This window comes from Mustela erminea, chromosome 9 (genome assembly GCF_009829155.1).
Source record: "Mustela erminea isolate mMusErm1 chromosome 9, mMusErm1.Pri, whole genome shotgun sequence".
NCBI classification, from domain to species: Eukaryota; Metazoa; Chordata; class Mammalia; order Carnivora; family Mustelidae; genus Mustela; species Mustela erminea.
In genome coordinates this window covers 71,602,278-71,626,059 of record NC_045622.1, presented here as the reverse complement: position 1 = coordinate 71,626,059, position 23,782 = coordinate 71,602,278, and the positions used below count along the sequence as shown (strand labels likewise).

Here is a 23,782-nt window from a genome sequence, read left to right as displayed (position 1 = left end):
AGGGCATGGGGCGCTGATGGAGGCATGGGCTAGGGTGGGGTCAGCAGCGGGGTCCCCAGCTCCTGGGGGAGGAAGGGAGGGCAGAGGAGCCGTCTTAACCCCCCTGCCTTTCTCCCACAGACATCGGCCTGATTCCTGTGAAGAGGTGAGCAGGACCCGCCTCTGCAGACAGACCCTTCCCTGCGGGCTCAGGGGTCTGGCACTGGCTACAGGGGCTGGCGTCGGCCAGGCTGGCACTGCTCTTGGGCCAGCGGTAGCTGGAGGCTCCCAATGGGCAGATCTGGATTTGGAGCCTAGCTCCTCCAACATCTCTAGTAACGCTCTTCTTCTTTCCCTGCCCCTAGCTCCCCAGAGGAACCCCTCAAATGGCAGTACGTGGATCAGTTTGTGTCGGAATCTGGGGTAAGGGCCAGGACACCTGCGATGTGGTCTCGATGGAGTTGTCTTCAAGGAGGAGCAGCCAGTCCCCAGAGAGGGCTTGCCCCAGAGATGTGCATCTAGGGGCTTCTCACAGGCCCTCAGGGCATCCAAAATGTCCCTGCGGGTGGTGTGCCCTTAGCCAGGCCCAGCTGGGGCAGACATACCCCCCAGGGACATAATGGTGAGCAATCTCATGGGGGAGGCGGGACAGCAGTGCTTGCTCTAAAGGGCTTTATGAAATCAGGAAGCTACTTGCACAGATGTGGAGGCCCAGTGACCCTTACCCGTCCTTCCTCCAGGGTGGGCGAAGTAGCCTGGCCTTCCCCGGCAGTCGGGAAAACAAGGAGAAGAAGGTCTTCATCAGCCTAGTAGGATCCCGGGGCCTTGGCTGCAGGTGGGTGGCTGGCGTGCCCTGAGGCTCAATATGGCCAGGAGACCCCAGGAGACCCCTAACACCTCTCCCTTTTCTTACCACTGCTTCTGAGGAGATGCCACTTCTCGGTGCCTGTTTTCTTCCCTGAGGTCCACAGCAGCCCTATACGTCCAGAAGGACAGCTCTAACAGGCCCATTGTACAGATGACAAAACTGAAGCCCAAAAGCAGAGCCATGTTCCTTTTGTGGGCCCTCAAGTCACAGCAAAGGGAACTTGTCCAGCCTGTCATCTCTGTTACAGTTCCTGTGTCATTTATTACCTTGTGGGCTCCCTTAAGTGGCATCCAGGGAATTGCAAACAGGCCTTGGGCTATGTGGGATGTTCTTACTAAGCACACAGGTGCTACAGTTACAGATCTATGTTGCAGCCCCCGCTCCGCCACCTAGGAGCTCTAGAACCTAGGGCTAGTCACTTAGCCACTCTGAGCCTCTGTAAATTGGGGATGAGAATACCCACAAAACCAGTTGTTGTGAGGAGGGTTGAGATGACAGAATTAAAGTAACAGCTCCATGCCTAGTAGGTGACAAGCAAACCGCCAAACATTAGCAATCATTATGTGAGGTTTTTGTATTATTTCCATTCATTCACTTTTTTTTTTGAGATTTCTTTTTTTTTATTTATTAATTTATTTATTTTCAGCATAACAGTATCATTATTTTTTCACCACACCCAGTGCTCCATGTAATCTCTGCCCTATTCAACACTTTTTTGCCAAGATAAGTGATTAAAAAAAAAAAAAGTCCCTCCTTCCTAAGAGATTAAGAGATTATATTGTAGAACATAGTGAACATGGAGACCAGCCACTGGAGAGTTACGGCAGAGAGTGACAGCAGAGAGTGACAAGGACTCTGATGGAGCTATGTTCTGCGTCAGAGACAGGCACATAGGTCTCCCGTCCCGGGCTCTTTCTAATCAACTGGTGGTGGCTGCCTGGAGTATATGGCATTTGACCCTTGAATAACACAGGGATCAGGGGTGCTGACCCCCGGCACCATCCAAAACCCAGACATAACTTTTGACTCCCCCCAAATTTACCTGCTAATGGCCTACTGTTGACCGGGAAGCCTTACTGATAGCCTAAACAGTTGCTTAACACGTACTTTGTGTTTTACATACTATATACTATATTCTTACAGCAAAAGAAGCTAGGGAAAAGAGACTGTTGTTAAGAAAATCGTAAGGAAAAGAAAATGCTTTTACAGCACTGTACTCTAAGAAATCCATGTGTAAGTGGACTGATGAGTTCTAACCCAGGTTGTTCAAGAGTCCACTGTGCTTTGAGAAGAACTCTAAGGCTGTATCTAAATTTAGTGGGAAAGAGTGCTGCGATTGATTAGTGATGTCTGCCACAGATGTGGGAGGGGAAATGATGTACAAATGCCATCCTTGGTGGAGGTATCTTGGGAGTACTGAGGAGGGAGGAACTAGCTGAGGCTTGGGATAGAGTAAGGAGTTTGGTGAGAACCTTGTAGAAGAGATAGCATTTGAGTCTTAAGGAATGACTAAGAAAGTTCTAGAAAGAGAAAAGAAACAGTATGTGCCATGTATTGGGTAAGGGATTGCATAGTGGGGAATGAAAAATAGATTTTGTGGCTGTTTCCTCAGGAAAATGAGGCCGGACATGTAAACAACAGAGCACAATGGGTAACTGAGCCTCATGGGTGACCTGGGTCCTGAGAGGTCAAAGCGCTGGACATGCGGGAAGAGGGGATAAGACACTGGGAATGAACAATGCTGCAGGGATGAGCAGAGCCTCATCTGCATTTCCCGTCTCTTCTGCAGCATTTCCAGTGGGCCTGTCCAGAAACCTGGCATCTTTATTAGCAATGTGAAGCCTGGCTCCCTGTCTGCCGAAGTGGGGTTGGAGGTGAGTGACCCTCGCATGGCCCCAGTGGGGGGACGGGTCAGACGATGATCGCAGAGCAACAGAGACACAGGCCCTCCCACACAGCCCTCTCTCAGCAGCCACTGGCCAATGATTCCTACTCACCCCATGGGAAGGCTCACGTTCGAACTTTCTACAGTCTTCTCCAGCTCTGAGAGCCTTTGGTCCTGAGTTTGGAAATGTAGTAATAATAATTTACATTCACTGAGTGTTTAATAGGTAGGACATTGTCCTAAGGCCTTTAAAATTTATACAAATTTATAAGAACTCTTGGGGGCACCCTGGGTGGTTCAGTCAGTTAAGCATCTGCTTTTGGCTCAGGTCAGAATCCTGGGGTCCTGGGATCCTTGCTGCTCAGCGGGAAGTCTGCTTCTGCCTCTCCCCCGATTCATTCTCTCTCTGTCCCAAAATAAATACATAAATAAAATATTTTTTTAAAAAATAAAATTTATAAGAACTCTGAGAATTAGGTACTGTCATTATCTTCATTTTACGGATGGAGAAACAGAGACCTGCAGAAAGTGTGCGCTTTTTCCATGATCAATGTACCTAGTGTGATAGGGCTGGGATTCAGACCTGGTCTGGTGCCAGAGCCAGAACCCTTTCTCTCTACTTTGGACAAGTTACTCCTGTTTCTGTGCTTCAGTTTCCTCTAGGGAAATATCCTTCCTTCTAGAGTCATTGGATTAAATGAATTAATACATACGCTTCAGACTGCCTGGCATGTAGTAAGGGACAGACAAATGTTAGCTATTATACAAATTGTTATTATGGCTCAGCATATCCTCTGCTATATGAGAAACCCAAAGGATCCTATGTCTACAAACTGAGTTTTTAAAGTGAATGTCGTAAATTAAGCCAAAGGAATGAATCTCTAAGGGCATAATATTTGACAGTTAATAAAAGAGATATGAAATGGAGGTGTCCTGGGAGCTTTCTAACTGCTGTGTTCATCAGGAAGAACTGAGGTGCTGCCACTTGAAGGCTCAACATCTGGCCACGAGGGGAAGCCCTTCCCGTGGATGAGTGGGTTTACAGGTAGTGCAAACACGCTGATCCCTCTCTATTTCTCCACCAGACAGGGGACCAGATTGTCGAAGTCAATGGCATCGACTTCTCCAACTTGGACCACAAGGAGGTGAGATGCGGGGTCTTGGGTCGCTGGCCATTATCATGTCTGCCATTCACTTCTCTTCTCCCTCACCCTGCCACGGGGTCTGAGACCGTCTGTGCTCTCTGGAGGCCTCGACTGCTCTGGTCTGTCGGGCTTCAGCCAGCTGTCCTCTTGTCCCACCACCAGGCCGTGAACGTGCTGAAGAGTAGCCGCAGCCTGACCATCTCCATCGTAGCTGGAGCCGTAAGTCCAGAATGCCTTCATAGGGGGCACCTAACCCCTGACCTCCAGCCCCAGCCATTCAGACCCCTGATCTCAGCCACACCCTCCTGGAAAAGGCCAGAGGGTCTCCGTTCCTGAAGCTCTGACAGAGCGGAGGGAGAGATCTCTGCCCAGCCAGGAGAAGCTTGCTCAGAGACGACCAGGAACCACAGTGCCTGACACGGGGGCCACGGTGATAAGAAGACAACCTGCATCTTGGTCCCCAGGGCTGTGGCAGTGGATGCCCAGGGTCCCCGGGAGACTGAGCCGGGGGCCTCTCTTCACTTCCCCAGGGCCGGGAGTTGTTCCTGACAGACCGGGAGCGGCTGGAGGAGGCCCGGCAGCGCGAGCTGCAGCGGCAGGAGCTTCTCATGCAGAAGCGGCTGGCGATGGAGTCCAACAAGATCCTCCAGGAGCAGCAGGAGATGGAGCGACAGTGAGTGGAGTGTGGCCAGCCAGGCCTCCCCTATCCCCGCCCCACACGATGTGTCCTGGGCCACCTTCATCCTGCCTTCATCACATGGGCCCAGGGGTGATCTGTGCATCCATCCCTTGTCTCCAGACCACCAGGCTCTTCCCTTGTAGCTGAGGAGAGCCTCTGACTTCCAAAACCCAGGAGTACGGAAAATGAGGATACTACTAGCAGTAGCTAACATTTGTTGAGTATCAGTTGTGGGGCTGGCATTGTATCAGGGCCAGTATTTATGTTTTACTTAATTCCCACAATAGCTCTGGAAGATATGTGATATTAATCCATTTCACAGGTGAGGAGACTGAGTGGTCTTATAACTCAGAGAGGTTAAGCCACTTGTGAACCAAGTCACATATGGCCAAGCTGGGTGGGATTCACGGCTGTCTGTGGTAAGAAGGCCCACTCTTCCCGGGGTTGGTTAAGATGATAGACTGAGATAATAAATGCGATGAGCAATTCACACACACACACCAAGACCTACTGTCAAAATCCAAATCCAGATACATCCTAGGAGTATAAAGAGAATTTGGGAAAGGGAGGTGGACAGGATCGTCACCTCTTCCCCATCACAAAATTAGCCTAGAGAACCAGTTCTGGAAATACCTCTACCCATTGGCCTGGCCTTGACCGGAAGCCCTGACTATATGGGGTGGGGCCCTCCTCCTGGACAACCTCACTCCAGCCAGGCCCTGCCTGTCCTCAGTCACCATGTCTAAGTGTTCGCAGGTAGACACGGAGTGTGGCCTCCTGCGATCAGCCTCCCATCCCTGGCAGCGCCGAGTCTCGACTCAGCAGTGCCAGACAAAACCACATCGGAGTCCAGGGCCCAGATTTTCTTGGACCTGCTCCCCCCGCATCCAAATCTGGTCCAGGCATCCTTGGAAGGGAGCCTGGAAGAAAAATTTTAAACTTTTCTCAAATCAGGAATTAACTACAAGAAGAGTGAACTTCTCTTGCATGGAATCCAACATGCCGATGTGAACTTGTATTTCAGAAGGAAAAAGGAAATTGCCCAGAAGGCAGCAGAGGAGAATGAAAGATACCGGAAGGAGATGGAACAGTGAGTGCCCGGGTCCATGTGTCTGCACACACCTGTCTGTGTCAGAATTGTGGCTGGCCAGAGGCCACCTCCAGGCCTAGTTTGCCTGGCCCTCTTGTCCCCTGGTGGATCCTCCTTTATTTGTAGCCATTCCATAGATCTAGGAAAGCCTGTCATGTTGGGGTAACTAGAACACGGTCCTATAATCCCCAGGCTGGCGTTCCCACTCGCTGTAGAATACAAGGACAAGGGCCTGTGTTCTCTTCACCGCAGCCGGAGCCGCACGGCCTCCCCTCAGGCTGTGTAGGGTTTCCCCATAGGCAGACGGGCAGCCTGCGAAAGTCCTGACCCCAGTCACAGGCATGGGGATCTTATTTCAGGATTATAGAAGACGAGGAAAAGTTCAAGAAGCAGTGGGAAGAAGACTGGGGTTCAAAGGAACAGCTGCTCTCACCTAAAACCATCACTGCCGAAGCGCACCCAGTACCCCTTCGCAAGCCTAAATGTATGTATCACATGCTGGGGGAGGGGCTTCCTTCTGGGGCCCGGGGTTTGGGGAGTCTCTAGACAGAGATGCAGATCTTCCTCCATTTACCAACGCCTCCCCAGGTGAGGAGCCCATGGCTCCCTGGGCTGCATTTTCTTCATGAAGGGGCAGCCACGTGCCAGGGCCTTGGGGTGGGAGAGATCTCTCTGTCCCATTGTCCCCGGGGACCAGGCTCTCCCCCATGACAGAGACTCAGGCAGGTGGACGTCTCCCCATGCCCTGGGGCTGTTGACCAGGGAGCGGAGAGCTGTGGCAAAAGCAAGCAGCTCATGGGATCATCACCTCGGTTTGCTGGGGGACATGTTGACACCCTACCTGGTTGTGAGTCAGAGGTGGGTGCAACAGCAGCCAGAAAGAGGGGAAGCGCTCATGTTGGAGAGGACACTGGGGATCTAAGGCTGATGGGTAACTGTGGGGAGAGCTTACCTAAATTAGGCGCCCCTGCCGCCTGCATCCCCGTGTGTGCGCTAGGGTCACCCCCCTTCAAGGATGAAGCTGGGGAGAGGACTGAGACCACTCTTAGGCCTACACTGTGGCCATCCTGGGGCTCAGCTCCCTCCACCCTTCGCACCTCCTTTCTTCATTGGTCCTGGGTTCTTACCTCCAGTTTCAGGGCGGGCCTCCACCGCCTGCTCCCTGGTCCACCTGTCAACCCCAGCTGCCAGGATGTCTCTTCATAGGGCAGCTCACACCTCCAGGGCAAAGTGGGGACTCACGCTCCATGCTGCTCCAGTGGGCTGGTGGTAGGAAGCCAGGCAAAGTAGCTGGGGGGCCATAGCATCCACGAGTCCAGGATTCCATACTGAGCCTTACTCTCACTTTACATGACAAAGGGCCAGTTCTACTGCAGCCGATTATGCTCAGCTGACCTGGGAACCTCTAGAGATGGGATGAACCTATACCTAAGAACCAAGATTCCTCATCTCTGCTGTATCGCAACCATTCAGGATCTTGTGTTCCTGGACAACTCTGGCCCCAACTTTGGAGCCTACCTGAGCCCTAGAGGGACATCATCTTGCCAACACAGTCAACGAAGAGGTTGGGCAGGGCATCTGGATGGTTCCATTTCACCCCTCCCTGGTGCAGGGCAGACATCTGCTAGCACATTCCTTCCTGGCTGTAGGGCAGGGTGTCATCTCCCGCTCCTCTCTGAAGAACAAAGCAAGCTCTCATCAGCCTCCCCTCACGACAGTTGGTATTAGTCAAGGATGTGGCCAGAGCTAAATTCCTGGTGAATAATCTGTTTTAGTCAGGGAGCTAATTTGCTCTTATGAGTGAAACAGAAGCTTCAGAAGGAGAGAAATTGATTTTAATTGCTTCTTGTGAAAGTAATCCCAGTCAATTTAGTACCTTTCTAGAAATTGGGTCTTGGCTTCGGAGCAAACACACCCTCTCAGGAACTATAAAAAGTAAAAACCCTTTCTCTAGCTATTTATTTATTTAGTGCTCCTAAGCCAAATCAATCTTCTTGAATAAAAGGAGGAAGAATTCCCTTTGCTTGAAGGTATAAATGTCTTCTAAGGGAATGCACAAAGCACAGGATTGATGTCCTGAGCCTGCCCGCCTGTGCTGGGCAGCTGCTGCTTCCATCCAACTCTATATGCACCAGCAATTCCATCTCGTTTGGGAATGTCAGGAAATGCAGGAAGGCCTCCAAGCCAGCTCAGCTCCTGCCTCTCTCCCCATCCCTGGGAGGCCAGAACTGTCCCTGTTACCCTGGGCCAGCAGGGACCAGGCCTCCTTTGCCTCCTCCTGGGCCACTCTTCAGCCTTGAGGCCTTGTTAGCCAATAGGTCATACCTGACTTGGGGGTTTGTGCCTGGGAAGGGTGGACCATACATTTTTGAACAGACAGGAATGAGTGGGGAGCATCTCTTGCCTGGAAAAGGAAGCTGCTCATCGTAATTATGTCAGTGGGACCGGCTGCTCCTCTCGCCAACCCCTGTCCCAGGAGCATGGCCTGCCTCCCCATGGCTGACCCAGCAGAGCCCCAACATTCTGCTGAGCTGGGACAGATTGTCAAGAGACCCCCAGAAGAGCTTTCTTTAGCCCCAGCAAGAGGGAGGGAGATTATTAAGGATCCCAGAGTTGGAAGCACCCTTGGGAGATAAAGAGGTTTAAATAAGATTATTACTAGGCTTTTCTCTCCATCCAGGACCCCAACCATTAGCCTCCACCCCCAACAGACCCCATGGTTTAGAAGTTCAGGTTTTTCGTACACGCCATTAATGAATCATTTGTTTTCCTCTTGTTTTATTAAGTAGTCATTCTTGTTCGTAAGAAAGCATCAATGTTCCACTGTTGAGTAAACATAAACTGGGCCAAAAGCAAAGGAACTTAACTTAGAGCCTTTTCGTAGATGAATGAGCAAGTTCTTCTAATTAAGATTTGAAATATTAATAAGCAGCTCACAAAAGACTCATACACGCCCTTCCACAGTCCTAGGGAGGCCAAAGTCCAGGTTGGAAGCCCCTGGAATGGATGATCTGCTATTCTCCATGCGATGTCAAAATTCATGTCTTAATAACCACACGTCTCCCCTTTACTCTTTGGTGTTTCCTCGCCTACTCTGGATCTCCATCCCTGCCCACATAGCTCTGACATCCTCTGGGGATGCAGAGTTCCCAAGGTGGTGAGAAGCAGCCAGGAGGACCTGTTCTTCCATTGTAAGCCCTTGGCACCAAACGTGTTTAATAGTCAGATATTCCCATCCTCCGTCCCTTACTTCCCAAGTGTCAGCAGAATGCTCTGCAAAAAGGTTTCTCACTTGGCTGTCAGATCAGAGGCCCCATTTTGCAGACAGGAAAACTAAAGCTACTGAGGTTGAAAACACTCCATGCACCATCCCAGAGCAAAGCAGTTTGGTCTGGGCCTCTGAGCCCCGTTTCTGCCCCTCACCTCATTGTTTCTGGAGAGGAGGGTGTCGTAGGTCATCAGGCTCCTGGGAACCACCTCCGGCCTCTTAGGTCTCCCAAGCCCTTCTCGGTTCACCAGTTTCCTCCTCTCTTCCCGGGTAGCTGATCAGGGAGTGGAGCCCGAGCTTGAGCCAGCAGAAGACCTGGATGGAGGCACAGAGGAGCAGGGAGAGCAGGTTTGCCGCCCCCGCTTCGCTCCCTGGCCTTGCTGCTCTGCTTGCCCTGCCCGCCGCCTCCTGCTAGCCCTATAGACACCCAGCCCTAAGGAGCTGGTGGGGACCACGGGTGGGTGCAAAGCTCCTGCAAGGCCAGCTCAGTCCAAGAACGGCATGCAAGACCCGAGGACAGGACTGGTGACTGGGCTGGAACGTCCGCTGGTGCACACCAGAACAACAGAAAGAGGGGTTCAGATATCTAAGTGCTGCCCAAGCCCAGGTCCTTCCTTTGCTGCTCTGGCCTCTCCCTCAGGACTGCCTAGATATCCCCAAGATCCAGCAAGTAAGGGGTTAAGGCTTGATCCAGCAGAAGGCTTTCCAGATCCTGTTCTAGAACTCCAGCTGGTCAGGGTGGGTAATTATTTCGGGGATCCCTGCTGGCCCAGGGAGCTTGAGGTTCAAGGTGTTTCCCTGTCCTGTTGTTGCCTGGGAGAGCAAGCAGCTGGTGCCCTGGTGATCTGGCTTTTCTGGGGGTGGATGCCCCTGAGCTGCCTTTCCCAGAGGCGGCCCTGGTCTTTGCCTTCTCTCTCAGCATCCACGGTGGAGCACGTGGGCTGCACCATGAGACAAGGCAGTGTTGTTCCGTGTGACAAAAGTTCTAGGCAGAGCCCCAGGCTCGCCTTTGTCTCGAGCCATTCCTTGGCGGGAGGGACGAGCCGTCAGGAGCGGCCCTGTTCTCTTTCAGCAAGGCTCTGTGTTCGCACACTGCAGCTGTGATTTGGGCAAGCTCGTCCCCCCACAAGGGCTATCTCTGGTTTTCTGGCACTAACTTCTGAAGCCAGTGTCCCGGGGAGAAGCAGGTTGGCGGGGCCCTAGGGAATCAGGGCCCATCTGGGGCCAGCGTGGGGCCTGCTTGGTGACCCAGGTGAGGCCGGGTGATTCAGCTCGAGGGGCAGTTCTGCTGCTGTTGGGTCTGCTTGAGATCCCGACCCTCGGCTGCTGCCCGGGGATGACCTAGCCAAGCAGAACCACGGCTCATCTCTTTGTTCTCTGTGTTCTCCTAGCCTTTGGGTGGTTTTATCGTTACGATGGCAAATTCCCGACCATCCGCAAGGTAGGACGCGAGGTTGGGTGCTGTGCCGTTTGCCACTGGGTTTGCTGTGGGGTTTGGCCTTTCCAAGCCTTGTTTTTTGTTTTTTGTTTTTCCTGTGAACTCTAACCTGTGTGAGCTTGACCGTTCACTTAGAGGGCTGACCCTGTCCATGTGTCCCTATCAGGCTGACATCAAATGCCAAGGGGTGTCACAAAAGCATTGTGGTGGGGAGGGGGGTAGATTCGGGGAGTGAGACCCACCCGAGTACCATCTGGCACCGCCTGGGTCAGCATCAGCCCCAGGAGGCACAGGGCAGGGGTAGGGCCACAGCAGGAAGCTTCTAGTTTGTTCCTCTGCCAATGAGAAACAGAGGCCAAGACCAGAAGCCCCAGGCAGACAGTGGCAGATCAGGTTGGGTATACACAGCACAGGTTACCAGGTTATTGGCTGCCAGGCAGGGAGCCGCCGCGTCGTTGAGACGAGCCACACCAATCCTGGAAGCATCCACATGTGCCAGAATAATGCATTTTTCTGGTCCCTGGGCCTTGAATTTTCTCTCTAAATCTTATTACCGCATCTCCAGGCCCCATAAAACTCGTCCTTTTTCTCCCTAAATCACTTTGACATTTGATTATGAAACTGCTGCTCTTAATGTCTGTAGATTGGATATTTGAGATGACTCGGCATTTGGAAGTCAGGCATCAGCATAAATCTGGGTGAACTCATTTAGGCATTAGCACTCGACCGGGTCTTTCTCAAGGCATGTCGTTTTCCCCAGAAACCAGAGCGGGGAAAGCTGGATGACCTTGATGATATGTAGCTTCTCCCTGCCTGTAAAATGGGAATACTTAATGTTCAGGAAACTTCTCCCCCCTTCCTCCAACACAATGCTGTTGAAATAATAGATGGCAATATTATTCCTGACAGAAGTTGACATCTTTACCTAGGAACACAAATCATGACCCATATGACATTGAATCAACCCAGGACAGAGTACCACGGGGCATTCCTTTCCACGTTGCCGTGGTCTCAGGAAGGACCCAGTCTCAGAAGACTATCTTTTTCATCCTACAGCCTGACTCTTAGGCTTAGGATGTCTCATTGGGTTGGATTTCTAATTCTTCTCTGTGCACTGTCTCTATTAGAACTGACCTAGAGAAGACGGTGCACACGCGCACACACATATACATGCCCACGGACAGGATTTTACTGGAAAAAATAATTAAAAGGAGATGGATCAGTAAAATCCTTTCCAGGTACAAATAACCAGCCAAATGTAAGAGAATGAGCATTTCCTCCACATACACACCTCCCGCAGGAAATCAAATCACTTGGAAATTGCTATTAGTAGAGGAGACCCATTTTCCTCTCTTCATTAATTCAGTGTACCTGAACAGCTGGTATTTTTGTTTTTATTTCATTTCTAAAAGTGAGAAAGCTTGCTTCCAGGTAGAAGCCAGAGTATTTCCACCCTCCCCCATCTGCCTTCCAGAAGGATTATTTGCCATGAATTTAACTGATAGCTAAAAGGACAACAGAATCACATCCCTCGTGTTGGCTCTGAAAATCCTTTGTCACTTTCTCAAGAGCCCGTGACACGCCTTGTGTCCCAGCAGCTAGAACACCAAGTCCCCAGGTAATACACGTGGCTATCTACAGCCATGATCGTCAATGCACAAAATTGCCCTGATCTGAGAAGATAAAGATCCCATGTCTTATTCCTAACCTGGCAGTAAGTCCCTCTAGCGTTCAAGGTCCCCAGGCCAATTCTGCATCAGTGCCTGAAGGACCCATGGTTCTAAGGTTTTCACTAGAACTCCTGAGTAAATCATGCAAACCAGCCCTACTTGCGGGAGCCCACTGTCCCGCAGGGGAAGTGGATTCCCATGCCACTGAGTAACCTGCATACTGGGCGCTGGTACGAGGTCAGTAGACAATGCTATGGGACAGTTGAACCTCCTGCATCAGGAAACAGGTGCTGCTTTCTTGGAAATGGGTCAGAAACTGTCACATCTGCCTGCCCCATCCAGGAGCCCTGGCTCTAAAATCTTGGTACTGATAGCTTTTTTGGTTGTTGTTGTTGGGGGAGGGGTGTTTTATTTTGTTTTGTTTTGTTTAATCAACAGAATGGCCATTCCTATCACGGTGGTCCCTGTGGGAAGTCATGCCCTTATTCTAGCAGCTGCCATTAGGCAGAATGTTCTTGGCTCCTCTCGGGGGAATTATTATCCAATCTATGATATGATGGCAGCGTTCATCTATCACCTGAGCCAAGAGTCTATTGAACATGGTAGGCAAGGAACCAGGCAGGACGCTGAAGCAATGAGAATCATTTTCTCAAGCAGTTCATAGAATTATCTGGGGGTGGACCTCTATCCCCAAGATGGAGGACCACCTCCAAAGCATATTACGTGTGCATGGAATTGGGGGTTGTCTTTAGGAGGGGAGGCAGGCTGACTCAGTCAGATGTCCATAAATATACCCTGAGCCTCTCTAGCTGTGGACAAAGTTTTATGGCCGGTGCTGAGAAACTCAGTTCCTCGTTCCAGGCCTTCGATGCTGGGATGATTCAGGAATTCTGAGAGAAGACCCCAGGAAGGCTTATTGGGCATGGGGGGGAGCTCCGTGAACAGGCAGATTTCTTCCTCCCCACAGAAATACCCCAGAATGCTGACACTCTCTGCTATCCCCTCTCCTGAGTGCAAACTCTGTCCTCTGTGCTGTGTGTGATGGGGCTGGTGCTCCCTCCGGCCGTGCCCCCAGGGGCTGCCAGCTCACGCAGGCACAGGAGAAACTGTGTAGGATCTAGAAGACTCCGATGCAGGTTCTTGCACCACCACTGACTAGATGTTTGACGCTGGTCAAGGGGCTTCACCTCTCTGGGCCCTGGCTCCCTCATCAAGAGAGTGGCGGTAATCCCTACATATGAGATAATCAACATAAATCCATAAATAAATGTTAATTTTCTTCCTTCCTTACCCCTTGGCTTCCTTGCAACCTCATAGGAGAAGCAGCCAGGAAACCAGGTTTTATGAGTCCAATTCCAGCAGGAAAAATAAGGAGTCTATTTGCTTTACATCTCCTATCCCAAATCCTCTTGAATTGTACAATCAGTATAAAGCAGTTAGGGCATCCTCTTCCCCAGCCTCCTTTCCCAGTCCTGTAGTTTCTGGCTAATCCTCAGTTCAGGGGCCTAGTTTAGAGGCCTCTACAGGATTAAATGGTCTGCAGCTTAAGCATCAGAGCAAAATCTGTTGTCCCTGGCTCTCAGTTCCCAGGTCTGAGGCTGGCTGCCACCTCTTAAAGCTTAGGACAGAGGATCTCTGCAAATGAGTCTTGCCAGCTCTCCCAGATTTTCTATAGACTCTCTCAGGATGCATCTCTGTTGCCTAACCATGAGACACATTTCTCTCCGGATGATGGAGAAGGCATGTGCCCAGATACTAGGACATAAATACAATGTATTTTATTTATATCATGCTCTCATGTTTCTAAAGCTTCTTTGTAGACGTTATTTTATTGGCTCTGATGGCAAGCCTGTGGGACAGGTATTTCTTCTGTATTGGAGATGAGGTGCATCGGGCCCAGAGAGGTTAAAGAACTTAGCCAGGGTCACACAGCTAGCTAGTGAACAAGCAAGCCAGTTCTTCTGGCTGGCACAGGGCCAGCAGTTTGCCTGCCCTAAACATGAGGTCCAGTGCCCAGGGCAGAGGGGCACAGCTGGGGGGTGGGCCCAGCACAGGTTGGTTTTGTGGTGTTGTCTGTGAACTGAGCGCCCTGTTTGCCGTGCTGTGCCAGCATCGACACGACCATGTAACCCTTGTCATGTAAACACTGCCATGTCTGCTCAGAAAGGAAAGGATAAGAAGAAAGCCAAGTATGACAGCCTGCAGGAGTTGAGAAAGAATAAGAAGGAACTAGAGTTTGAGCAAAAACTTTACAAAGAGAAAGAGGAAATGCTGGAAAAGGAAAAACAACTGAAGATCAACCGTCTGGCCCAGGAGGTATGTGTCCTACTCAGAGGCCGGGTGAGCGTCCCAAAGGTCAGTCTCATTGTTCCCCGCTAAACTCCCAGGGAACCAGCTGGAGTTGTTTTCCCGAAGTGGAGTCCAGGGATGGAAGGGGCCCTGCCCTTCTGCTCAGTCTGGAACGTGGGTTCATCCCACCTACGCAGGATCAGGGAGACTAACTTCTGGCTTAGATATATGTTTAGAACAGAGACTGGACTCCTTGCTCAAGCATGGGTCTGAGGCTAGCCTCTCTGCCCAGATGTCACACAGATGGCTAGAGACTTGAGTCTGTCTCCTCCATCCCAGCCCCACCAGAGTATGACCCCAAGGCTAGGCCTGTCCAGCCTGGGTGCAGCTATGAGATCTCTCTCCCTACGTAGGGTATGATCCCAAGGCTAACCTCTCTGCCTAGATTGTAGAACTAAAGTTAGCCTTCCATCCACCTATCATCAGGTCCAAGTCAGTTTGGAACCCCTACCCAGATTATGAGTCCAAGACCAGATTTCCCCAACTTGGCTTGGCTCTGACAGTATGGTTCTGAAGCTAAACCCCCTTTGTGCAGATGTGGTGGCTAAAGCTATTCTCCAATGAGTGTGAGGCTGCTTCCATCAACATAGGATATATCCAGGGGCTCCTGGGTGGCTCAGTCGATTAAGTGTCTGCCTTTGGCTCAGGTCATGATCCTGGAGCCATGGGATCAAACCCCAAGTTGGGCTCCTGCTCAGTGGGGAGTCTGCTTCTCCCTCTGCCCCGCCCCTCCATTTGTGCATGCCCATTCATGCTCTCTCACTCTTTCTTTCAAATAAATAAAATTAAAAAAAAAATAGGCTGTATCTGAGGGCAGACCTTTTCAGCCTGGAAATATATCTAAGGCTGTCCCCTTTAAGACATGACAAAAGCAATCATCCAGCATGAATAATTCCTACTTCCTAGGTAGGAGTTGGGTGACCCTAACTCCCTAGCTATTGGAGATGTTATTCGTTCTGTTTCTCTTTAATACTTCCATGAATCAGAACGCCAAGCTGATTAGATTACAAACCAGAGTAATCCTGGAAAATGTGAAGTGCATTAGGTCTGGCATTAGGAATGAATAAGCTACAAAATTAAAAATAAAATCGAACTTGCACTTATGAGGCCAAGGCAGCCTGGAGGGGTGGAAAAAGAGCAAAGTAATTTTTGGAATGTGCTTGGAACTTTAAAAAGGGCCATTCTTGGAGAATCAGATGAACTTTAGAGCTCGTGGGGACCCTGGGAGCCTAATCCCAGCTAGTTCCCCACAGTGCATGAGGCCCTCCTCTGAATTAGCCTACGAGTGCCACTCAGTCACCTGATTCCTCAGCACCCTCTCCCTCGTCATTTCTGCTTCTTCTGGGGCCAGCCGAGACAAGCTGGGGTCTTCGTCTGGAAGAGTGGACACACCCAACAGTAGTTTCTAAGGAAGTGCTTTCTGCTACTGACTTGAGCGTGCCACCCACGTGTGACTCAGTGTGCCCTTTGTCCTCTCCTTTTCGCACTGTCCTTGGGTCCTAGGTGTCTGAGACCGAGCGGGAAGACCTTGAGGAATCGGAAAAGATTCAGTATTGGGTGGAAAGGCTCTGTCAGACGCGCCTTGAGCAGATTTCCTCTGCTGATAATGAGATTTCGGAGGTAACCGAGCCCTTCTTTCCACAGACGCCCTCCTGCTGCCTTCAGAATGACCCACTCTGGGGACAGCGGGAGGCAGGATAGCCACCGGCAAACTTCAGTGTCAGGGCCACCCTTACCAGCCCACTCTGCCTTGGTCTCTTGAGGAGGAGGACAGATCTGTATATCTCGGCTCCTCTCCAGAGTGACCACTAAGTCCTAGCTCATCTGAGATGGTCTCCGCTAGAAGTGTTGTCCTGTAGTCTTTGCTAAGAGTGCCCCTCACTATCAAGTCTGTTCCAGTTTAGATGATAACCGTATGATTACCTCATTTATCACCCACATGTGGCATAACTTGTCCCGCATTTGGACACTCCCTCCTAGCCTTGACGTGGGCTCACCTGAGCACCTAGGTGACAAAGAAGTGATACCCCCATGATTCTGGCTTGTGGGCGGTGGGGTCTCCAACAGCAAAAGAAACAGAAAAGCATTATACTCAATGTATTGTAAAGTGGAGCCTTAGTCAGACGATTATAGAATTTCCTTGCAACCCCCCAGATGACCACGGGGCCACCACCTCCCCCGCCTTCTGTGTCTCCCCTGGTCCCACCCCTGAGACGTTTCGCAGGCGGGCTGCACCTCCACACCACTGACCTGGATGACATCCCCTTGGACATGTTCTACTATCCCCCCAAGACTCCCTCCGCCTTACCTGTGATGCCCCACCCTCCACCCTCCACCCCATCCCCCAAGGTCCCTGCACCCCCAGTCCTTCCGTCATCAGGCCACGTGTGTGCCTCATCTTCACCCTGGGTGCAACGCACTCCACCCCCCATTCCCATCCCTCCCCCACCATCTGTTCCCACCCAAGACCTGACTCCTACCCGCCCGCTACCCTCGGCACTGGAAGAGGCACTGGGCAACCACCCCTTCCGTGCTGGGGACACAGGAAATCCCACAGAGGATTGGGAGGCAAAGAACCACAGTGGGAAGCCCACTAGCTCCCCTGTTCCTGAACGGAGCTTCCCACCCACCCCAAAGGTACCATCCCTGTTCTGCATGCTGCGCTGGAAAGCAGAAAGAGTGGGTAGGGCTGCTGTGTTTCCCCCATCCTCCACTGCTCTCGCGAGTGGAGACTGGAAGAAACATCACTCCAGCCCATTTTCCAGGAATGAGCTCCCAATCTGCACGTTGTGGTCTCCCTGCATGTGCGTGATTTCTACTGATTTTGAAGTCCTATCCTGCATGGTGAATTGCCTGGGATTCTTGGGATAAGCCACTGCATATCCATGTCTGTTGGTTTCTCTTTGTTCCTCTTGGCTAGTAGTATGGGCTGGTAACATTCTGTACAGTACTTGCAAGCCTGTGTTACTGAATAGCCAGAGCTCTGTGTCACAGCCAGTCACTTCTGGATATAAGCTCAGACAACCGGGAATATGGGAAAAGGATCCCCAGGTTGACAGGGGAAAAAGAGGGGGGGCAAAATGGTGAAGCAGTATTAAGCTGTGTAAATGAAGTGATGGCTCTGTCTGGTGCAGGGTTTGGACATTACAGCGCATTTTCTATGGAGTTAGCCAATTCCGCTGGCTTGGAGTATAATGCCCAGAAGTTTCTGGCCAACTTCCAGCTATAGAAAAAATGAAGACAAAGAGTTCCTAGAAATCTCCAAATTTACTATAAAAAGACTAGGGTTGTTTTGTTTTGTTTTTTCCTCCCCCTCGGATGTCAGGAGGCTGAACAGTGATCTTTCTCAAAAAGACATATTTCTTAAAATTGTTCTTAATCCAAAGACAATTTTGGAAGAGGCAACCCCCAAGGAAGATATGGAGCTTTGATCCCATGAGGGGACAAATAAAATATTCCTCTGTTGCAGTGGCCGTGGGAGGCCAGGCTTGAGTCAGAGTTAAAGCAGCTCATATCAGCTAAGGGTAGGGTTTGAGAGAGGGCAGCCAGTAGAACCTGATCAGTTGTTTTTATTAATCTTCTCTGCATGGATTTGAGGCCCAGTATGAAGAATAGAATAATAAGCATTTCAGAGCATTAGGTAGAGCCTGAGGGAAGGTAGGAATAAAGAAATTGCCAGGTGCCCACTAGGCTGAAGCTTCTGTCAGGGGACTCTCAGAGGGACTCCTTCTCGACCTCTGATGGGTCCTGAGCCTTGCAGCTCTGACAGAGACATATCTGTATGTTCCAGGGATGTCTTGTCTCAGAACCTAGCCAGGAGCGGGTTTACAGGGGGCTGAGTTAGCCTGACACAGAGGTCATATCCTTTCTGTGAGTCCCCCCGTCAGGAAGGGCAGCAGCTTTTCCTTGACAAATGTGATTCCAAAGCACTGATTGAGCACCAGCCTGTGTCTCTGTGTGAGGCGGGGAGAGAGGGGCAGTGCTGCAGGGGACAGCGAGTAAATTGGCACAACCATGTTTTCCCGGACTTTGCCGTCTGCAGGATAAAAGGCTGAGCAGATAGGACTCAGCTATGAAATGGCACAGGGCCGGTGCTAGAGGGAGGATTCATTCTAATGGGAGCTGGAAGGAACCTCTGCAGAGTAAGGGGCTGATGAGCTGAACCTTGAAGGATGACAGTACATGGAGGTTGGGAGGAAGGGCATGGAAGGTACAGGAAATATACAGATGGTGGGGAAGAACCACCTGGGTTTGAACCCTGGCTCTACCACTGGCTGGAGGACTTTGGGCAGGCATTACTTCTCTTGCCTGAGCCTGGGGGTTCTCATCCGTAAAATGGGAATGCTACTGGCACCTACCTGTTATGAGGATCAAATGAGTGAATCCATGAACTCATTCAAAGTTAGTACTTAGAATGGTGGGTATGTAGTGGGGGCTCAGTAGACGTTAACCATGATCAGTGACATGGTGACACAGTGACAGGATACAAGAAAATTCAGGTGAAGCTGCGAGCATGAGATTAGAGGTAAACTCTATAGGTTTTTTTAATTTTTTTTTTTTTTTTTGATGGAGAGAGAACACACAAGTGGGGGGAAGGGGCAGAGGTAGAGGGAGAAGCAGGCTTCCCTCTGAACAGGGAGCCCAACTTCGGGCTCCATCCCAGGACCTGAAGATCATGACGTGAGCCGAAGGCAGATGCTTAACTGACTGAGCCACCCAGGCACCCCAACTCTGTAGACTTTTGAGTCAGAGTCAAGATTCAAAAGAGAGTCCAGTTTTCTCAGACTCCTCCAGAACCGGGAAGGCTGAAAGTTCCTCCCACATAAGGAGCCTCTGAAGAACTGGACCTAAATGTCTTAAGTGACATCAAGGTCAGGGCTGTTCCTCACCTGAAGGCCAGGGGGCTGCTATTTGGTTAGCTTCAGCCTCCCGTGTCAGCACTTTGGCCCGTATACCCCGACCCTGCCGCCGCTTCTTCTTGTGGCATCCCCCTGAGAGGTGTCACTGACAGCACACAGTGTAGGCAACCCCACGACTGCGTCTGAACACCATCCCGGCCACCAGCAGACCTTGGGTGCTGGGAACAGTCCTGTCCGCTTGGCACATATGCCTGCCATACCAGACCTGCTGGAAGAAGGTTTTCAGGACCATATCTACCCCCAGGTACCATCCTGTGTGCCCAGCATACTACTAAGTCCTTTATTCATTCAGCATGTTCAGTGAGCATCTACTCATATACTCATATACCAGCCACTATGCCTGGCACTGGAGAACTACTGTAAAATGGGCAACCCAGTCCCAGCCCAAACCACCTGGTAGGGACAAGAGATAAGCAAGCAGGAGACTACCGTGATATCTGGGGGGACATAGGGGAACATAGGTGCTGTGATGAGTCAGAGCGGAGAGAAGAAGCTCAAAGAGAGGTGCTTTGTGTGCAGTGGGGGAATGGAACTGTGGCCAGAAGAAATAGCCTTTAGGGAGAGAGGAGGCTAGATGGCACCCACGGCCACTGAGAGAGAGCCTGGGAAGTGTATCCTCTGCGTGACAGGGGCTGCTGACACTCCTAAAATCAAGCCCCTGATTTCTCAGAGCCACCCAGTAGTTTCTGTGGCCTCAAAACACACTTTGGCCAATGGACTTGTCTCTCCGCTAAAGATCACACCAACCTCCAACAGGGTGAATGACCCAGGGGGCTCAGCCAGTGCATGGTGTGTATTTGCATGTGTGTCATAGTGCCATGGTTGGCCTGGGCCACCCCCACCATGCCCTCATAGGGGTTTCTCTTACACTAACCCTTGTAGACATTTTGCCCAAGCCCACAGCCTCCACGAGGCCCTGGCGTGTCCACTATCTCCAAGCCCGTCATGGTCCACCAGGAGCCCAACTTCATCTACAGGCCAGCTGTGAAATCCGAGGTCCTGGTAAGCCCCTTGGGACCCCTCCAGGGCATCTCCAGAGGAGCAGATAAGGGCTGTCTCCTCTGGCTTCCACTGCCTCTGGATGGAGAATGAGGTGGGGTACAAGCTCACATTACGAGCCAGCTTCTGACTTCTTCTTGACCAAGAGATGAATCCATGCGGGTACCAAACAGGCTGGAGCTCCCTCTAGAAGTAAGAATGGTAACAGCTCAGGCTTACCATTTGCCCAGCATGTGTCAGGATACTGAGGCTTAGAGGGGGTATATCAGTTGCCCAGGGCAGAGCCAGATCAGACTCCAGAGCTCAAGCTCTTACCTCCACTGCCATCTTGCTAAACCTCCAGTGAGTCCATTGGCCCTGGCCTCGGCCTCTAAGCCCTGGCGAGGCACGACAGGGAACATCTCAGATGGGGGACCGTCCAAAAAGGAGCCACTCACGCTCTCCATCTCGCCTCTGGCTCCATCTCAACTCTCGCTCCTCTGGACTGGGAGTGTGAGGTGTGGTCCTGGGGGAGCAGTAAGGTCTGCCCACCCCCAGTCGCCTACGGCTGAGCGACTCACGCGGAACCCCATGTCCCCGGAGAGAAGTACCAGTCTCAGACTGGCTTCGCACCCCCGGTGGGAAGAGAGTCATGCCAGAATTTTTCTTCCCCTTTCAAGGAAACCCTATCCAAATGTCAGGGCAGGACAGCTCAGATACTTATTTTGAGCTTTTGCTGTCCCGTCAGCTCCCCAAAGAGCAAAGTTCACGCCCCTGTGATAAGCCCTGCCGAGGCCTGCGTGCCCGTCCTCCGCCTGGTGACAAAGGGCGTGTCTGCTGACTAGAACCAAGGAGCTGCTGTACCTGGGGGCGTCAGGCCGGCCCCCGACATGAATCAGGCCGCCTCTACTTGGAGCGGGAAGTTGGCAGGGCAGCCCCAGGCTGGCAGGCCCGGGGTCTGGCACCAGAGGGCAGACGAGGCCTATCGGTAACATCCAGAGTGGAACTTTTTTTTTTTCCTTCTGGCAGCCACAGGAGATGTTGAAGAGGATGGTGGTTTACCAGACAGCGTTCAGACAAGTAAAGCGATCCCCGCTGTGTGTCTGTAGACCTCCCCACCACCCCTGTTCCTCCCGCTCCAACTTCTCTCTCTCTCTGGGAGTGCCAGCTGGCTCTGAGGTGATCCCCCAGAACCTCAGGCCCGAGCCATGTCCCTGTTCCCTGCAGCCAGGAGTGGGGAAGGGTCTCGTATCAGGAGGGGACCCCAGCCTTATTAGACCCTGTGCCCCAGCTGAGAAAGCAGCAGGAACCCTGGGGGCTCTGCTCTTTGGCTACTGTTTGTCCAAAGAGGAGCAGGAGAGAGGGTCACAGAGGCCACGCTGGGCCCTCGCTCCAGCCCTGGGAGAGAAGGTGCCTCCCTGCCCCTTCCCTGGTCTTGTCCCCTCAAGACGGCTCTGCCTGGCACTAAACCGGTCAGGGAGGAAGTGGCAGTCCAGGTCCTCTACCTGTCCGGGGTGCTTCTGGGTTCAACAAGGCTGTGGATGTCCTTCCTGGTCTGTGCGTGGTATCAGGCAAGCAGCCACTCACTTTCCCACCTCCTGGGGGCTTGTGTTCACAGTGCCAGCCATCTGATTGTCTGTCTCGCCACCACTTGTGGAAGAGATCCCCAGATAGAGAAAGATCTTGCAGCCAACCTCACCTCTAACCCACCACCAGACTACAGGTGTCAGCCTCACATGGGAGTTTGCAAAGGAGGCTGCTCCCAACCTAGGACTGGGGAGTGACAGGCGACAGCTAACCCTGGGCCAAGTGCCATGTCTGAATACTTAAGGCATAGAAACTTACGTAATCTTTACAGCAACCCTAGGAGGTAAGTAGATGAGAAACTGAAGCAGAGAGGTTAGGAAACGTGCCCATGAAGTCACAGCTGTTGTCAGACCCTAGATTTGCATCCAAGAGGTTGGGCTCCTACTCACTCCACCATCCGCACTGGCAAAACACTGTGATCACAAGGTAGACATTTCAGGCCTCGTTTAGGGCACAGACAGTCCTCCAAGGGGGAGAGGCTGAAAGGGAGGAGCCCAAAGACCCAGACTGGAAGTCGAACTCTTGCTCTACTACCCACTGGCTGGCTGACCTTGGGGGGATGAATTTCACCTTTCTGGGCCTCAGTTTCTCCATCTGTTGGGTGTAGGGTTGGGCTCCCTCTTCAAGGGCTGACCAGCTGTAGTGGCTTATATGTGCATGATTTAAATTCGCACAAGACACAAACCCTTGCAGTCACGCCCATTCTAAGAGCAGATTCTCACAGGGAGGGAGAAGGAGAAACGCACAGCCAGCACTGTCCAGTTTCCTAGAAATAGCCAGAAGTCGTCAGGTCTCTCTGTGAAAGAGCTTGACTCCATATCCTGCTTCCTGACCTCTCCGGCACATGGATTTGCTGCCTTCCTTCCTCTGTCTGCTGCCCTGATGCCCAGAGATTCACCTGGGAGTGGCCTCTGAGTGGTGTCAACCTCCAAACTCCCAGGCCTTGTGGGGCTGAGTCTGGGTGACAAAGCCTAGATGAAGAGGGAGGGCAGATTGATGCCGAGGAAGCCACCTGCCAATGTTTGGCCCTCATCTTGTGCCCAGAGCTTTGTTGCTGCCTGCTGGGCAAAGAGAGACAGTGGCCTCCTCTTGATGTTGACCGCGGGCCTCATGGGACACCTGGTGTGACCCAGGGAACTGTGGTGGGGATGGCACCATTTGGTCCAGCAGGGACCTCCCTGGGCCTCTTCCACAGGGCCCCTCCTCTGCTCCTACCTGCCCGTGGGGACTGACAGAGGCTTTGCTACCTAGGACTTGGCATTCCTGGCCCCCGAGTCTGAGGACCCCCGGCTCCTGCTCTCTGTGGGGGGGATTCCTAAGGAAGGGAGTGTGTGCTGACTCTGCCCCCATCTTCCTTCTTACCAACTTGTTTCTACATCTTGGGGACATTGTTTCCACAGCCCTCACTAAGCCAGGTTCTCTGAGACAAGTCTTCTCCTGGCTGACGTTCTGGGAGGCCTCTTACATCCTAAATAAACATCACATTAAGAACAGTGCTAGGCACCAGGAGAGCACAGATACTCCTCTTCCTCTTGGAGCCTGACATCCCTTTGCATGGCCCACCACCCTGCACCAGTGTCCTCTTGCGTCTGGAGTCCCCAGGGAGTCCTGCCTCTTCAGCAGTGTTGTCCTCCTTCTTTGGGGTCAGAGCACTGGGTGAAGAACGGGTCTTCACCCCCAGAGCCTGGACCTGGCCTCGAAGGAGCACTTGGAGGAAATCAGGGAGGGCCTAAAGGACCTGAGGCTGTGGGCGGCCTTCAGCAAGGCCGACGGGGGCTGCTCAGACCACCTGGACATCACCAGGGGCGCCTGCCAGTCACACTCGGCCACCCCGTTGCAGCAATGCCGGGTCCAGGGCTGGACTCCTCCACATGCTCGCATAGCTTCTGGCTTTCGCCAGGCAGGGGTGCTCTGCCTACTGGGACTT

General features: G+C 51.9%; 1 protein-coding gene across 1 annotated transcript in view; it reads left to right on the top strand.

The window, feature by feature from the left end:
• Positions 1–23,782, top strand: part of USH1C (USH1 protein network component harmonin) — a 44,369-nt gene that overhangs the window by 13,769 nt on the left and 6,818 nt on the right. The window contains 15 exon segments of the mRNA XM_032358192.1: positions 121–145; positions 345–402; positions 720–814; positions 2,637–2,721; positions 3,818–3,877; positions 4,040–4,096; positions 4,408–4,550; positions 5,581–5,646; positions 6,006–6,130; positions 10,306–10,355; positions 14,186–14,338; positions 15,875–15,991; positions 16,526–17,008; positions 20,173–20,292; positions 21,298–21,348. Coding sequence (XP_032214083.1) covers positions 121–145; positions 345–402; positions 720–814; positions 2,637–2,721; positions 3,818–3,877; positions 4,040–4,096; positions 4,408–4,550; positions 5,581–5,646; positions 6,006–6,130; positions 10,306–10,355; positions 14,186–14,338; positions 15,875–15,991; positions 16,526–17,008; positions 20,173–20,292; positions 21,298–21,348 — 1,688 coding nt within the window.